At 37.1% G+C, this 17368-nt stretch overlaps 1 protein-coding gene across 4 annotated transcripts in view; it reads left to right on the top strand.

Moving 5' to 3' along the window:
- Positions 1–17368, top strand: part of Rif1 (replication timing regulatory factor 1) — a 51985-nt gene that overhangs the window by 9491 nt on the left and 25126 nt on the right. For 3 of the 4 annotated variants that reach the window (XM_076928738.1, XM_034495962.2, XM_076928740.1), the window contains 13 exons: positions 407–545; positions 2877–3028; positions 5573–5690; positions 6502–6666; positions 7043–7153; positions 8962–9024; positions 9265–9365; positions 10522–10608; positions 11747–11820; positions 12963–13143; positions 15305–15412; positions 15749–15898; positions 16269–16368. In XM_076928738.1, the coding sequence (XP_076784853.1) occupies positions 407–545; positions 2877–3028; positions 5573–5690; positions 6502–6666; positions 7043–7153; positions 8962–9024; positions 9265–9365; positions 10522–10608; positions 11747–11820; positions 12963–13143; positions 15305–15412; positions 15749–15898; positions 16269–16368 (1549 nt within the window). The remainder of the gene's footprint in view (positions 1–406; positions 546–2876; positions 3029–5572; positions 5691–6501; positions 6667–7042; positions 7154–8961; positions 9025–9264; positions 9366–10521; positions 10609–11746; positions 11821–12962; positions 13144–15304; positions 15413–15748; positions 15899–16268; positions 16369–17368) is intronic. The other variant, XM_076928739.1, reaches the window with a different exon arrangement.

Consider the following 17368-nt stretch of genomic DNA (forward strand, 5'->3'; position numbering starts at 1 on the left):
AGCTTTTGTACTGCTGAGCCATATCACTGGCCCTTTTGCCTGGTTTGTTGTTTTGAGACATAGCCTTACTATGTAATCCTGGCTATGCTAGAGTTAATATGTAGGCCAGACTGACTTTGAAGGCCAGTTGTCTGCCTCTGCCTCTTACATACTTATGTTTTGAATTAGTTTCTGAGGATTGATTGAACTTGGGTCCTTAATAATGAATAGCAAGTACTTTATTGAACAAGTTATCTGTTTTCCTAGACCCTCAGCTTGTTTAACTTGCTTAATATATCTTTATTATTCCTGCTATACGTTTTTGTTTGTAAGCAATGTGGATTTTGTTTACTGTTTAGATTTTGAATTTCCAAGAATATACACTAATTGAATAAATAACTTTCTGATGCCTTTTCCCCTTTCTTAGACCTTGCACCGGAGTGGGAGTTTCATCAATTCTTTGTTACAACTGGAAGAACTGGGCTTCCGTAGTGGAACACCCATGATTAAAAAAATAGCTTTCATTGCTTGGAAAAGCTTAATAGATAATTTTGCTTTAAACCCCGGTATGTAAATAGTCTTAAGTCCTTTCAGCATTTACTTTTGCAATTTAATTGTGTCTACGTGCTAGGTGTGTTTTTGAAGGAAAAGGGCCTATGGGCCATATTAAGAAGGATATTGGACACTTTGTGGAGTTCATTTCTTTTGCCATTATTCCATGGGTTCCGGGAACCAAAGTTAAGATCATCAGACTTGTACAGCAAGCCTGAGATGTCTTGCTGGTCATGTTTTGCTTTTTTGAGGCAGGTTCTAAGAATGTAGCTGAGGCTGGTGTTGAACTAACTAGGTAGCCCAAACTAATGTAACTTTAATTTGGCATGAAATAATTTACTGTTCTGACTTTTTTGGGCTTTATGTTGAAATGTTCTTATTATCTTTACCTTATGGAAATAGGAACAAATATATAAATAGATTTAAGAGACATTGAAAATTGCTAATATATGACTTGCCCTAAGTTATTTCAGAAGTTGAACAAAATGAAAACCTATTTGTGGCTTTTTACTCTGAGTTAAATGTCATATTAAAAGCATTTAAACACATTAAAGCCACTACAGTAGGTCTGATTTTTATGACTACTTTAGAAAACCTGATTTTATCAGGAGCAGTACAAACAATAGTTGACAAGAAACTGATAGCCATGGAATGAAGATATCAATAACTTAGTTTTCTCCCCATAGCTCTAGAAATGTACTCCAAACTGGATTCCTTTAGACTTGTCTTTACCTCATCATGATGCTCAGGTGGAGTATTTGACATGTATATATGAATATAACCAAAACATCAGTATAAATATTTACAAGGCTAAGTTAAGTTTTGATATTACAGGTTGACTATTGTAGATTAGAGGTAGTACACTCCTGATCCCATTTCTTAGGAGGTAGAGTCATGTGGATCTTTGTAAGTTTGAGGCCAGCCTAATCTACATAGTGAGCTCCAGGTTCTACAAATAGACAAACCCAGCTAGGAGATAGTTTAGATAGTTCAGTCCTAGGTTTGATTGGTAGGATATGTTTGTATCTTTGTTGCATAGTATCTAGACCTCTTATAGAAGTGATAATTGATAAAAGTGGTTATAAAAAATACTGAGGGGAGATACACCATTAAACACTGTCTTTGCTGATGTCTCAGTCCTTCTGAAGTCTTGTGATATGATGTGTGAGCAAAGATTGTATCTTAGTGTTTTGTACCCAAGTCACGAACACATCTAGTAAAAATTATTTTAAAGAATTGGCTCTGGGGGGCTGGAGAGGGATGGGTTAGTGGTTAAGAGTGCTTGCTGCTATTACAGAAGACAAACCCATATTGGGAGGCTCACAGCTGCTTGGATAATTCCAGCTCTGGGGGTCTGACACCCTCTTTTGGGCTCTACGGGCCCCTGCACACACATGGTATATACTCCCCTCCCCCATATACATAAAAATGAAAGCAAATGTCAAGAATTAGCAAATAAACAAAACAAGACAAACACAACATTGAGTTTCACTTTTGTGTTAAAGTCTAACGATCATTAAAGTAGGGGCAAGGCTGACTAAATGTGTAGCTTTTTAAAAAATTAGATGGCAGTAGTGGTAATGGTGCTTGTGTGTGTGTGTGTGTGTGTGTTTGTGTGTGTGTGTGTTTTCGTGACAGGGTTTCTCTATGTATCCCTGGCACTCTCTGTAGGCTAGGCTGGTCTCACAGACCCACTTGCCTCTGTCTCAGATTAAAGGTATGGGTCACCACTGCCTGGCCATTAGTTGATTTTTAAAATAACCTTTGTTATATGGTAAAAACATGCCGCTGGGCAATGGTGGTGCACACCTTTAATCCCAGCACTTGGGAGGCAGAGGCAGGCAGATTTCTGAGTTCGAGGCCAGCCTGGTCTACATACAGAGTGAGTTCCAGGACAGCCAGGGCTACACAGAGAAACCCTGTCTCGGCTCCCCCTCAACCCCCTGCAAAAAGTGTCTTTATTTCTTTTGTTGTTTTGAGGCAAAATCTTATGTCCACCATGTTTTTGGCCTATACCTGCTGATCCTCTTGTCCCTGTATCATGCACGGTATGAGCCACTATGGTTCTTTGCCCTATTTCTTTTAGGAAATTGGAGCATCCTTAGATTGAATCCACTAAATGGGAGTAGTATCCATTCCTTCAGTTGTAACAACCTGAAATTGTAGATATTGCCACATGTCTGCATTCTTGGTGGGAATAATAACCCTGTTATGTTATGCTGTATCTAATCCTACTGTTTCTATTCTGGTTTGGGCCCAGTTACACTAGAGTTGTCAAAGTGAGAAGTTTATTTTGACCTTTTTGCTACAATAGTCTTTAACTTATGTTTGTATTTTCTTTTAAGATATACTTTGTAGTGCAAAAAGACTGAAGTTGTTAATGCAGCCTTTGAGTTCCATCCATGTGAGAACAGAAACTTTAGCATTAACAAAACTAGAAGTCTGGTGGTACTTGTTGATGAGACTTGGACCTCAGCTCCCTGCCAATTTTGAACAGGTAATAATTACTAACTATTAACTTAAACATTCATGTTGCTTTTTGTTTGTGATAGGTTTTTACTATGTAGCCCTACCTGGGCTGGAACTCCCTCTGTATATTCCACTGGCTTCAAACTCAGATATACCTCCTCTGTTTCCTGTGTTGCTGCAATTAGGGGTATTCACCACTATGCATGGCATATGTCCTTAAAGTTTTAGCAGTCTAATCTCAGAGGTGGTTTTGTTTTGTTTTGTTTTTTGTCATCATCTCATGTTGTTCAGGGCTAGGACTAGCCAAGAATAGCCTTCTGATCCTCCTGTCTTCATCTCCTAAATGCTGGGATTATATAGGTGTGGTAGCTTTAGAGTACCAGGGATCAAAACCAGGGCTTCACACGTGCTAATTGAACTACATCCTCAGCTGTACTGTTCTTGTTTGGAAGTCCTGGGGGGACCCTGTATATTCTAGGGGAGCTACCAGTGAAATAAGTTTTATCACTGGCCTTAGTTCTGAGTTTTAGATAGAAGCCTTCCAAGTTTGATATAATACAATGAAAATTGACATTAAATAAATCATAATGAAATCCTCAGATTCTGCCATAAGATCCTAAGAGTCTAATCTAGTTATCTAATTTATTAATTAATTGGAAGAGCATAGTGAATAGATGAGACTGGTAGTGGACGATTTTAGAAGTAAGCTTTAAACTATCTTGATATGTTCTAATGTGACTTTACAGAAGCTATATATTGCTTAGTGGTGGTGGGTATGCTTAACCGGTGCCCCACCATGAGTTTATTTTTTGGGGTAGGTGTGGGTTGTATTTGTTTTGTTTGGATTTTCAAGACAGGGTTCTGTAGCCTGTCTGGCCTTGAACTCAGATCTGCCTGCCTCTGCCATTGCCTCTTCACCATGGGTATAATCCATAACACCAAAGAAGAATTAAAAAACTTAAATCAGCTAGGCATGGTGGTGTACATCTTTAATCCTAGTGTTTCGGGGGCAGAGGCAGGTAGGTCTCTTGAATTTGAGGCTAGCCTGGTTTATGAATCGAGTTCCAGGACAGCCGTGAGCCATGACTACACAGAGAAACTCGAACCTCCCTCACCCCACCCGCCCCCAAAACAAAACTCGGGTTGGGGATTCAGCTAAATTGACTGGATGCTTGCTTACCATGTCTGGTACCCTAGAGTCAAACTTCTGAACCAGGAAAATGGGAATGTACTGGGGTGTACCCTAGTACTGGAGAAGTAGAGGAAAAAGAGTAATAATTATGTTTAGTCATCTTGGTTATATGTTGTTGGACAGCCCGGGTTGCAGAAAACCCTCTTGGGGGAAAATGTGCAGTAAATACAGGAGGAGCATATGTAACTCAGAATTTATTTGCCAAAGCTGTTAATGTATGTAGTTTTGTCAAACTAACTAAAACACAGGCAAATATAAGTATAGAAAACTTGCCCTACATTTTAGTTTGTTTGCTTTTGTTTGTTTTGACCAAGGCTTGCTGTGTAGTTTTGACTGGCTAGAAACTTGAAGAAATCCGCCTAACTCTGCCTCCTGAATGCTAGGATTTAAGGCATATGCCTGCCTGCCCTTACTACACTTGCATTTTAGGTTTTTTGTTTTGTTTTGTTTTTTGAGACAGGGTTTCTCTGTGTAGCCCTGGCTGTCCTGAAACTCACTCTGTATGTAGACCAGGCTGGCCTCGAACTCAGAAATCCGCCTGCCTCTGCTTCCCAAGTGCTGGGATTAAAGGCGTGCGCCGCCCGGCACATTTTAGTTTTTAATGCATTGACTAGCCAATAAAATTTAATACAGGTTGAATATTTGTTGTTGAATAAAATACTTAGACTATAAATGATTCATTTTTCTAGATCTTGGTAATCTTTTCAAAACATTTTTTTAGATTTATTTGAGTATTTTAAGTATTTAGTATTTTAAGAGTATAAGTGTTTTGCCTCCATATGTGTTTGTATATACCATGTGCTTACCTGGTGCTCATGGAAGTCAGAAAAGGGTATTGAATTTCCTGGAACTAGATGGTTGTGAACTGTCATATAAGTTTGGGGAACTTAGCTCATATCTGCAAGAGTAACAAAGGCTCCTAACTTCTGAGAACTTTCTATCTCAAGATCCTGGGATATTAGGATATAAGGAATAGGACTAAAGTTTAACCATAAATTTTGTTTTATATATAGAATTGTACAAGGGAATTTTATTTTGCTACCTCTTCCTTGAGACTGGTCATGATTAGGATTAAAAAAAAAAAATCCTAAAGCAGGTTTTAGGGATGGGAGATTGCTCAGTGGCTGCTTTTCCAGAGGACCTGGGTTTAATTACCAGCACCCACGGGGCAGCTCATGACTGTAACTCCAGTTCTAAGAGACATCCTCACAGCAATATACATAAAATAAAAATTAAATTATTTCAAAGAAAACTTATCAGGTCTTAAAATTTTAAGTTGACTTGCTCTATGTCTGGAAAAGTTGCTTCTGAATAAGAATACATATCTTGTTTACAAACTTGACAATGAAATTATTGCTGTTTTGCCTTTTCATCTGTTAGGTTTGTGTGCCACTGATTCAGAGTACAATAAGTGTTGATAGTATTGCTTCACCTCAAGGCAGTTCATCTCGAGGGTCTACTTCTCCTGGCTTAAGTCCACTGACTCCTGGACATAAAGGTGAGAGAGACTTTCTTCTCTTTGGAGAAGTCTTTGAAGGAACGGTCATACACTTCAGGAGATGAGATTCTTTAAGCAAAAAGTTCTTTTTTGAGACAGGATCTCATAACCTAGCTTTGTTAGGACTTGAATTGAGGTTAATCTTCATGTGGTAACACTCTACCTCTCTTAATACTTATTGGGATTAGAGGCCATGCTTCTAATATATCCTTATCTATCTTTGTTACTGATAACTTTTAATTAGATTATTGTGGGTGGTTGCAAAACTTTTTTTTTTTTTTTTTTTTTTTTGCTTTTACCTTGCTTTGTCATTAGGTCTCACTATGTATGTAGCCCAGCTAGATTTTAATTTTTTCCTATTTGAGGCAACGCTTCACTGTGTAGCCCAGACCTGAATTTGAACTCTTTTGAGACAACATGGTCTCACTATGTAATTCTGGTTAGCCTAGAATCTACTATGCTGACCACGCAGGCCTTGAACTGACATGAACCCTGCTTCCAAATGCTTGGATTGCAAATGGGCACAACCAGGCTCAGCTCTTCTCATGCTACTGTGCTTGTATGGGAAAAACAGGTCTTAAAAGATGTTTTACACTTAAAGTAATTGCAGCTTACTTAGCAGCGGGAAGCAATTATTTGCCATTGCTTTATTTTAGTCATTTCCGACTTACAGTTTCTATACCAGTACAGAGAAGCTTGGTATTAATTTCAAGGTTTGTATTAATGCTTGAGATTTATATCATGTTTTTAAAGGTATAGTATCTTGGTAGGAAATACAACTTGAATAAATAATAGTATGTCTCTCTTAAAGGTGCTTCTCCTTATGGAACTCCTCGTGTCAACCTGGGTTCAAATATAGGTGGAATGGCTACAATCCCTTCTATTCAGCTTTTGGGACTGGAAATGATGCTTCATTTTTTGTTGGGTCCAGAAGTCGTGAATTTTGCCAAGCAACACAAGATTGTATTGAGTTTAGGTATTTGATTTTGAAATAATTTCATATGTTTGAAACATTCCAAAACATAATTGTTGGATGGAGAAGAGGCTTCAGTTTCACAACAACTTACTAATAATGATATTCTTGAATTTGAAGTGAGCATAAATGCTTTTTTCCTTTTTGTTGTTGTTGCTTTTTTTTTAAGACCGGGTTTCAGGCCTTGCTAGCCTGAAACACAAGAGAATTACTTGCCTCTGCCTCTGAGTGCTGGGATTAAAAGTGTGAGCCATTACTATTGGCTGAGTTTCAATCTTTTAGGAAAAATATATTTAGACATTTAAGAACTTTTTGGGGAAGGGGAATGAGAAATGTGCTTCATAATTTCAGGTTGACTGTATTTGTTTTTTGCTTTTAGAACCACTGGAACACCCGCTAATCAGCAGCCCTTCTTTCTTCTCCAAGTATGCACACACACTTATCACTGCTGTTAATGATAGCTTTGTCGCAGTTGGAAAGGATGCCTCAGGTAAATTTAGGGAATTTTTAATATTCAAAAGTATTTTTATTCTTTAAGCCATTTATCTTGTGTGCTTGTGCATGTGTGTAGTCATACATGTGCCACAGCACATGTGGATGTCAGAGGACAACTTTTTGGGACTCAGGTTCTCTACTGTGTGCATCTTATGAGTCGAATTTAGGCTATCAGGATTGGAAGCAGGTACCTTTACTCACTGAGCCATCTTATCAGCCACAAAAAGCGTTCTTCAAAGGAAGATAAACTAGCTAATATTTGTTTGGTGTTAACTCATTGGCCAGGTTGTGCACCAAAAAATTTGTATTTTTTTTGATGTATCATGTATTAAACCACTAGAAATGAGATTGGAATGACTGGCAGCATAGGGGAGACAGAGGCAGGCTGTGATAATTGATGCCTGTGTATCATATATACACAGCATATTCCAGGCATGTCAAAGCTACCTAGGAAAAGAAAGAAGTTAGTTGTACAAAGAGATAAATAATATATATAAAATTTTATCAGTGAATAATAGAGCTCTGACTCAAGCCTAGACTTCAGTCTTTGCATTTAAATTTGTGTTCAGGGCCCAACCAAAGAAATGTAAAGCCTTGCATGATGGCTTACCTTTGTAAGGTAGGAGCATTGAGGAAGTCCTGAACAGCAGAATGAGACCTTGTTTTCAAAATAGACATGAGTATGGTAGCAAACCATCCCAGCACTGCAGAAGCTGAAGCATGGGTTCATTGATTTGAGGCTGACCTGATTTTTAAACCTAGAGCCTTTCACCCAAAAATAAGTAGATAAAAGCTTCTTAGCTGCTTGGAAAATGAAACATTTTTTCCCATTATACATGTATGTGTGCATTCAAGCATTGCCATGCCACATGTGGAGGACAGAGGACAACTTTTAGAACTTGGTTTTCTCCACTCTGGCAGAGTGGTGTGTCTCAGGATTGAACTCTGCTTATCAGACCTGGCAGTAAGTGCCTGAGGAGCCGTTTCCTTGGTTCTTTTTACTTGTTTTGTAATAAAAGGGTAGGTGTTGGTTGTTGGTGTGGGGGACCTTGGAGTCTAGACTGCAGGAAACTTGTATTCTTTGGGGAAAGTATGTTGGTCTATGTAGCTCTGCTGGCCTGGAATGTCCAGAAGTCCTCTTAAGTGTAGGGATTAGAAGTATCACCAGGCATGGCAATGATGTCTCTTTCTTTTTCTTTTTTTCTTTTTTTTTTTCTTTTTTTTTTTTTGGTTTTTTTCGAGACAGGGTTTCTCTGTATAGCTTTGGCTGACCTGGAACTCACTCTTTAGACCAGGCTGGCCTCGAACTCAGAAATCCACCTGCCTCTGCCTCCCAAGTGCTGGGATTAAAGGCATGTGCCACCACCACCTGGCGTGATGATGTCTTTCTAAATTGTTGTTTTCCTTTTTGCAAGAGTGGTGAGTATACAACATTAAAAGGTTAAAAAAAATCTTACAGAAGGAAAAAGAAAAATAGGAAAAGTAGAAACATTTATTCTTTGTTATATGGTTGGCCAGCTGTTAGCATGTTGTAGTCCTTCTTAAAATGTTTAATTTCTTTAAAGAAACATTGAAATGGTGGTTTTATAAATAGCATAAGGAAATAATATTCAATTAGCTTTCAATTTTTTTATTTCTTTAGTATAAGGAACTGGAAAAAAGTTTTAAGAGTTATTTTATGTGTATGATTATTGTCTGCATATATGTATGTGTACTATGAGTATGTCTGGTGCTCAAGGCATCATGTGCATTGGAATTGGAGATTGGGTACTAGGTACTGAATCCTATCTGTTTCCTTGACAGATGCAGTAGTCAGTGCTATCTGGAAGGAGCTAATTAGCTTGGTGAAGTCAGTTACTGAATCAGGTAAGCACTATCACAGTGCTCTGTGACCTGCACTAGTGATAGCACTAGTGCAGTTCTTCGCCAGCCAGTGCTATCCTTGTTTTGTCATAATACTGGTATCAGAATTAGACTTTTTTAAACAAAGAGTTTACTTAACCGGGATTGTTGCTTTGTAAAACAATATTTATAGCTCTCTAGTAGATAATACTCATCTAAAAAAATTAGAATTATATCCTTTTTTTTTTTTTAATTCTTTGATAGGAAACAGAAAAGAAAGATCAGGTTCTGAAGTTTTGACCCTCCTACTAAAATCTTTGGAAAACATAGTGAAGTCAGAAGTATTTCCTGTTTCAAAAACACTGGTAAATATGTTTGTAAATTATCTCAAAGTCTAAGTTTGAAGTTCAGTTTATATTGATACTTGTTCAGATTAGATTTGGCACAGGTCTTCTGACTTAACAGTTTATTGTAAGTGCCATTCAAATGTCATTTGAAGTCTACATAGTAAACAGCTGTAGCAGCAGCAGCTATAGGCACTGCAGTGTGGTAAAAGGGACCAGCCTTTCACCAACAAATGGAGTGAAGGACATGCAACTTGAGCTGAACATACTCTAATGTCCGGAGTGGAAGGTAACAATAGCACATTGTTACTGACTTTCTATTAAATGTGCTTTAAATTTAAGTAGTAGGAATGGAAAAAATGTATATAATTTTTATAATATATTGAACAAATAACATTCTTAAATTTTGAATCTTGCCATTTCAGACTATTTAAATAACACTGTTGAGTGGTATAGTAGATGGTATCAAGGGCTGTGGAGGAGATTAGGTTGAATCTTTGTCCAAGGAAGAGAATTTGGGTGATTAATTGCTTTCTTGGTTCATCAGTTCTGAACTTGGGTTTTTAAAGACAGTGCAGCTGGTTTAAATAGTTAAATGAATTTATGCTTGCAGAGCATTCTGGACAAGGCTCAAATTAATGCTGTCAACTTCAGAGTATTTCCAAAACAACTGGTTTGCTTTTACTAAAAACTATTATGACATTTAACGCAGTATGTAGTTGACATTACTACAAGCACAGGAAAGGAAAACATTTGGAGAACAGTTAAGGAGAAGGCTCAAGCATCTCTGGATTTGTAATCTGAGAGTAAACTTGTAATTAACAAGCTATTGAAATGTTTATTTCAGGGCCTATTATAGTAAATACGTAATTGCAGAATTTTCATAACTATGTAAAAAAAAAGTCTGAGGTTCATTTTTAGAAGAATAGTTAAATTATGGATATGTGCCCATATAGCTTTCTTCTCAGAGTAATACAAAAACTGGTTATTAGTTTTGAACTTTTAAAATAATGTGAATATATACATAGTAATCTAAATCTACCATAATGAATCATGAGTAATGGCTACTTTAATAAATTTTCAAAAATACAGATGACATTGCAAGATTTTTACCATGTAACAAGTTTTCAGGTTTTTATGGCTAACTACTATAAACTTTTTTTCCTTTCTTTCTTAGGTTCTCATGGAAATTACAGTTAAAGGACTTCCTCAGAAAGTATTAGGTTCACCAGCATATCAGGTTGCTAATATGGATATTCTTAATGCAAGTATCTTAAATGTAGTGTAGTGATATGATAAAGATTGGCAAAACAAAAAATTTTTTTAGATTGCTTAAAAATAACTGTATCTGGTTAAGTTAAAAAACTTTTATGCAGATAATAGATTGTTGTGAAAAATTAAAGTCGGTGCTATGCCAGTAAGTAGGTAAGCATTTTTTTTTTCCTGGATTGAATAATAGATTCCAGAAACAAATGTTTCTGTTTGTATGAGATAATATTACCCGCTGCTGCTAAAATATTTGAAAGCTTAATATTAGCTTGATATTGTGACAAATTCTAGGTATGTTAGTTGTGTTTTGTTTGTAACACCTGAAACCTCACCATCCTCACAGAAAACCTGTGATCCAGAGCCTAGAGATATATTTGATATTTATTTCAAATATGGTAATTTACTATTCATTTTACTTTTAATTATTGTGTGTGAGTGCAATACTTACAGAGACCAGGAGAAGGTGTCATATTCTCCTGGAGTTAGAGTTAAATAGGAGTTTGTGAGCTACCTGATTTGGGTATGAGAACTGAAGCCTGGTCCTTTATAAGAACAGAATACTCTGGACCGTCTATTTAGCTTCTTTTTTTTAAATTTTTTATTTTTGGTTTTTTGAGACAGGGTTTTTCTGTGTAGCCCTGGCTGTCCTGGAACTCACTCTGTAGACCAGGCTGGCCTTGAAATCAGAAATCCGCCTGCCTCTGCCCCCCCAAGTGCTGGGATTAAAGGCGTGCGCCACCACTGCCCATCTTAAAATAAAAATTTAAGACCACCTGTAGTGGGCTTAACTCTGTGTAGATCAGGCTTGCTTCTGAAATCTCAAACTCTCATATCTCTCTACCTCTGCTTTTTTATGTGCTATTATATCTTGTTTTGTTTGTAAGACAGGGTCTCACTATCCCACACTGGCTTTCAACTCAGGACTTGCTATCTCAGCCTACTGGATGTTTTGATTACAAGTGTGTGTCTCTATGCCTGGCATTGTGTGGTTTTTAGAAATAAACTTAACTGTTGTCATCATACACTAAATAATGCTAAAAAAGAAAAATTATTCATTCTAAAGTAAGTCATGTTGACTTACTTTAAAAAATTGTAGAAAACAATTTTTTAACTTTGTTTCCTTCCTTTTTCAGGGAACTCCAGCATTGTTTTTAATCCAGTTAATTTTTAACAACAATCTTTTAGAATGTGGTGTAGAAGATGAAAAGTAAGTCTGTACCTTGTTTTTTATTTTAAATCCAGTCGTGGTCTTTTAAGTCTCAGGATGGTCTGGGATGCCTATGTAAGGATTTATTCTCCTCTCTCCACTTCCTAACTTCTAGTATCACAGATCCGTGTTACTATGCCCTTTTTGGTGTTTCTATTTGGACCATGTCTGTATTCCTATCTAGCCTGGCTTTGTAGATCATCCTGGTATATAGTCATGCCTATCCTTGAACAAAGATCTGCCTACCTCTCCTGGGATTAAAGCTTCTGTCACTAATCCCTGTTGCATTCCTGATTGTATGTGTTTTACCTTTTAATGAACACTGATTGTATACAGATGAGATTTTTTTTTTCCTTTTTTCCTGAAGACAGGTTTTCTCTGTAGCTCTGGTTGTCCTGTAACTTACTTTAGACCAGGTTGGCCTTTAACTCAGAGATTTACCTGCTGGCTCTGCCTAGTGAGTGCTGGGATTAGAGGCATGTGCCACCATTGCCTGGTGCATGAGATTCTTTTTACTGTATTTCACAAGTTTAATTTTAAAATTAATAATTTTTTTTCTACTTAGAGATGATTTCACTATATACAACCCAGGCTGGCTTTAAACTTGTGCCAGTTCTATCTCTACCTTCAGAGTACTAGATTACAAATGAAATAGTCAATTGGACATTTTGTGTTTTGTGATGTGGCTTTGTAGCTCAGGCCAGTCTCAGATGTCAGAGTCCCAGGTGCTAGATTTACAGATGCTTGCCCCCAGGTCTTGTGCCACAAAATATTTTTAAAATGATTTTATGTGTATGAGTGTTTTGCCAGCCTGTATGTCTGTACCATGTGTATGCTTGGAGGCCAGAAGAAGGTATCAAATCCTTTGGATCTGTAGTCACAGTTGGTGACAGTGTAGGACTTGTGAACTGAACCCAGATCCTCTGGAAGAAAAAGTACTCTAAACCCTTGAGTTATAATTCCAGCTCTTGTGTCATAAAAAAATTTAAAACAAAGTAGGTCATGTGAGAGGCTGGGGGGATAAATAATAAAACCAACTTAAAAATTTATCATTTCTTGTGTTCACCTATTAATTTTAGAGTTTATTAATATATCATTAGGATGAAATGGCTATTCTGATATACATTGTTCATGTTTCTTAGGTTTTTTTTCAATCTAGAAACACTTGTAGGCTGTGTGCTTTCTGGTCCGACATCACCACTGGCTTTTAGTGATTCTGTACTAACTGTGATTAATCAGAATGCAAAGCAGTTGGCAAACAAGGAGCATCTCTGGAGAATATGGAGTATGATAGTCACTCCACTGACTGATGTGATTCATCAGGTAGGACACATCTGTTACAACTCCCTCACCCAAGTCTGGACTAATGCTTATTTATAAATGATGTTCTGTAGTTCAGGCTGGTCTTCTTACCACAGTCTTGCCTCTGCTTACTCAATGTTAGAAGATTATAGGCTTGTGCTACAATGCTAGTTCTAGTCCTCTTCCCCCCTATTTTGAAAAGAACAGTCCGGGCGTGGTGGCGCACGCCTTTAATCCCAGCATTTGGGAGGCAGAGGCAGGCAGATTTCTGAGTTCCAGGCCAGCCTGGTCTACAGAGTGAGTTCCAGGACAGCCAGGACTACACAGAAACCCTGTCTCAAAAAACCAAAAAAAAAAAAAAAAAAAAAAAAAAGAAAAAGAAAAAAGAAAAAGAAAAGAACATAAGGATGAATTTAAATAAAAATAGTGTTTTTTCTTAGATATTTAGTGATTGATTAATGTATTTTATTCTGTTTTCCATAATGATAGGAAATAGTATGGACTAAAACAGTTCTTTACCCTTTAATAGTGCCAATAATACCCGCCTTATATGAAAATGGTTGTCAGTATCTTGCAGTGTAGCCTACACTGGTCTTTTCATTTCCTGTGATTTTTTTTTTTTTTCCCTTCCCCATCCTTCCAGTATTTGGGTCATTTGAATACTTTTGTTGTCCCCTGTCGGGTACAGTTCAATATAACATGGTCTGTGTTTTGTTTTCCTGTTGAAACAAAACCTTACTCTGTAGTCAAGCTGGTTTCATGTCCTAGCTTCCCAAAGTTGGTCTTTAGGTTGTGTCCTTCTCACATTAGCTTATATACAGAGTCATGTCATGGTCCCTCATTTGTCCTTTTTCTTAAGAGTTGAGGATTTCTTACATTTATGTGTTTATAAGTTTTGAGTATTAATAAGATATGGAACACAAATTAACTTTATGTTCTTGTTTTGGTAAATTTTGTTTGCCTTTGGGATATAGTTCAAATTTCTTTAAGTGTTCTTTAGGTTCATGACAAGCAACTCATGGGATGACAATTCCACAGATGAATTTTATAAAAGCTGGTTTCTTAGCTAGCTAGCACTTTCCTAGAATTCTCACCCTAGCTGTGTTGTGGTGGCCCATGCCTTTAAAATCCCAGTACTTGGGAGGCAGAGGCAGGCAAATTTTTGAATTTGAGGCCATCCTGGTTTATAGAGCAACCGGGGCTACCCAGAGAAACCCTGTCTCAAAACAACAACCCCTCCTCCCTTCACACCCCCCCCCCCAAAAAAAAAAACCCAGAATCCCCTCCTTGAATGGTGGTAGAGGCTTTTTATGAGTCTACTGGTCTGACTAATAATGTTTTAGGAATTATTTAAGGTTCTGTGTGTTTTGATATGCCTGCCTTTATAGCTATGTTCCCTGGAACTCACTGGAGCTCAGGTTGGCCTCAGATTCATAGCAGCCTTACTTGAGCCTTCCAAATGCTGACATTGCTGGTGTAAGCTTTTATTTCCAGCTTGGGAGCATATCTCTTTCTTGGTTCTCTTAAGGTTTCTGAGAACAACAAAATTTACATGAACCAGTTGGCGAAAACAAGATAATTAATTACAAGGTTTTGCTTGTATTTTGAGACAGGGTTTTTCTCTGTAGCCCTGGTTGTCCTGAAACTCGATCTGGCCTGGAATTTGGAGATCTGCTTGTCCCTCCCTCCTGAGTGCTGGGATTAAAGTACTGTGCCACTAGCTCCCAGTGACAATTAGTTTTTTCTTTCAAATTAATTTTATGTTAAGTGCTAGAGTTGAGCATTTAAAGTACATCTCCAGATAATAACTGGGCTGTATTTCTAGCTCTAATAATAAATAGAAACCTGTGCTGTCAGAATTCTAAAGATTAGCAGTCTGCTTTTCTGTTTTGGAGCCTTCCACTCAGGTAGCCAGCAATCCATGACCTTGAATTGAATCCATATCATTTTCAGCTGTCTTCCCATTGTAGTCAGAATGCCAAATATTGGGTTTGAGATCATCATACTTGAGTATGACCTCTTGATTTTGCACAGGTGTTTATTTTCATTTCTGACATCTAGGACTAGAGGTGCAACATCTCTAGAATATGTTCCAGTAGAACACTGCTTTGTTATATATGAGTTATATTACCATGTAGGATTAGAATTAGTCATTTGTCTAACTTCATATTTTTTGTTTCAGACCAATGAAGTGAATCAAGGCGATGCCTTAGAACATAATTTTAGTGCCATCTATGGTGCTTTGACTTTACCAGTCAACCATATTTTTTCAGCCCAGACATTTCCCACGGTAAGAATATGTAATGATTGTGTAATGATTTTGCGCCTTTCTGAAAATAGTGCCATTATATATTCTTAGCACCAACCCTGATTTTTCTTGAATTTGTGTTTGTGGGGTGGAGGTAGGGAAGAGAAGACTGGAATGAGGATTTGTTTTTTGGCCTTCTTTGACTTTGAGCTTTGGTAATTAATGCTGTTCTTCATGTAGAACATAATAGAAAGTTGTAACACTTGTCCCTCTGACAAATGAAGTGTGTCACTCTTCAAAGACTTTAAGAGATATGTCCATCCTGCAGTGTATTTGGTATGATGGTGTTAATTTGTCAAATTTCTGTTTTGTTATTAGGGTCCCATGAAAACTTTGCTTAAAACTTGGTCAGAATTATATAGAGCATTTACTCGCTGTGCTGCTTTGGTGGCAACAGCAGAAGAGAATTTGTGCTGTGAAGAACTTTCTTCTAAAATAATGTGCAGTTTGGAAGATGAAGCCCTTTCTGTGAGTATTTTCCTCCTGTACATTTTTTAATTGGAGATGACATTACCAAATTAAGAGTTTATTGGAACTTCTGTATAAGAGAAGATAAGCACGAGTCTTTATTACCTTTGGAGTGCCTCTGTCTCTTAACAGTAGCCCTAGTCTAAGCTTTTCTTAACAGTACTTTCCTTGTGCTGCATACGGCTCGGCTTTCATGCAGCCTAGTTGCTTATTTATTGTCGAGAAGCACATTGTTGAGTCCCTAACTAGGAAGTACTTTGACCATGTATTTGTAGCATAAACAGTAAAAATATTTTTTTGTGTGTCTTGACTGTTGAGTACTCTGGCTGTAGTAAAATTTTCTGATTATCATACTTAAATTTCTTTTTAGGATTTGCAATTCTTGGACAGGATTTCTCATATCATTATTGTAATGGTTGATTGTATCGACTTTTCACCATATAATATAAAATATCAGCCGAAAATCAAATGTAAGTATTGTCTTTACCTTTGTTGATACAGTATTTTGTAGCTGAAATTTCACAGAAAATTCTTACCATTGGCTTTCCTTCACATTATAAATCTAACATTATTTTGCTGATAATAGCACATTTTCAATGTAGAATTGTCTACAGATCTTTTGCTTAGATTCTTAAGTGACAGTCATGGCTGGGTGCACTCCTAAATTCTGGCAATTGACTTGGAGGTTCACCTTCATTCCAGGGCTAGGATGGGCAACATAGTGAATTGAGTATCAGGTCAGCCTCAGCTACATAACATGACTTGGTCTCAAAGGCACAAAATCCCAAAATTTCTTTGGTTTTAGTATTTCTTTCCAAGGCATAAGTTTTGGGGTTTTTGTTGTTGTTGTTTTGGTTTTTGTTTATTTTAATTTTGTGTATGTATGTTGCCTTTTTTTTTTTTTTTTTTCTGTTTCAAAACATGGTACAGAAAAGTGATGATTGGCCTAAACAGCTTGGAATATTTCCTCAGTATTGTCTTATGTTCTTTACATATGAGGCACTTGGCCAGCATTTTTTGTTTAGTCTTTCATTTGAACTTGCCATGTTTCCTCAAGGCTGGACTTTTTTTTTTTTTGTAATAGAAATACCACAGAACTAAAGTAGTGGTGCTTTTTTAATTCACACTTTATTCATTTCTGATGTTAACATATACTGTTGGTTGGTTTGTGTAAAATTTCCATTGTAAAGTTAACTATTAAGTAATAAATGGTCTACTATGTCTACAGTAAGAGATCGTGAGTCCCCCCCCCCCTTTTTTTTTTTTTGTTTTTTTTTGCAGCAGAGGTAAGTAGCCCAGGCTGGCCTATAGCTTGCCATAAGGAGGAATTAATTTATTTTCTCATTTTCCTGTCTCTACCTGCTGATTGCTGGGATTACAGACATGGTGGTTTTATTTGTGTTGTTACTAGGGAGGGATACATATAACCCAGGATTTGGCCTGGAAGGCAAGCACTGTGCCAACTGAGCT

The sequence above is a fragment of the Arvicanthis niloticus genome, chromosome 2 (assembly GCF_011762505.2).
Source record: "Arvicanthis niloticus isolate mArvNil1 chromosome 2, mArvNil1.pat.X, whole genome shotgun sequence".
In the NCBI taxonomy this organism is placed as follows: domain Eukaryota; kingdom Metazoa; phylum Chordata; class Mammalia; order Rodentia; family Muridae; genus Arvicanthis; species Arvicanthis niloticus.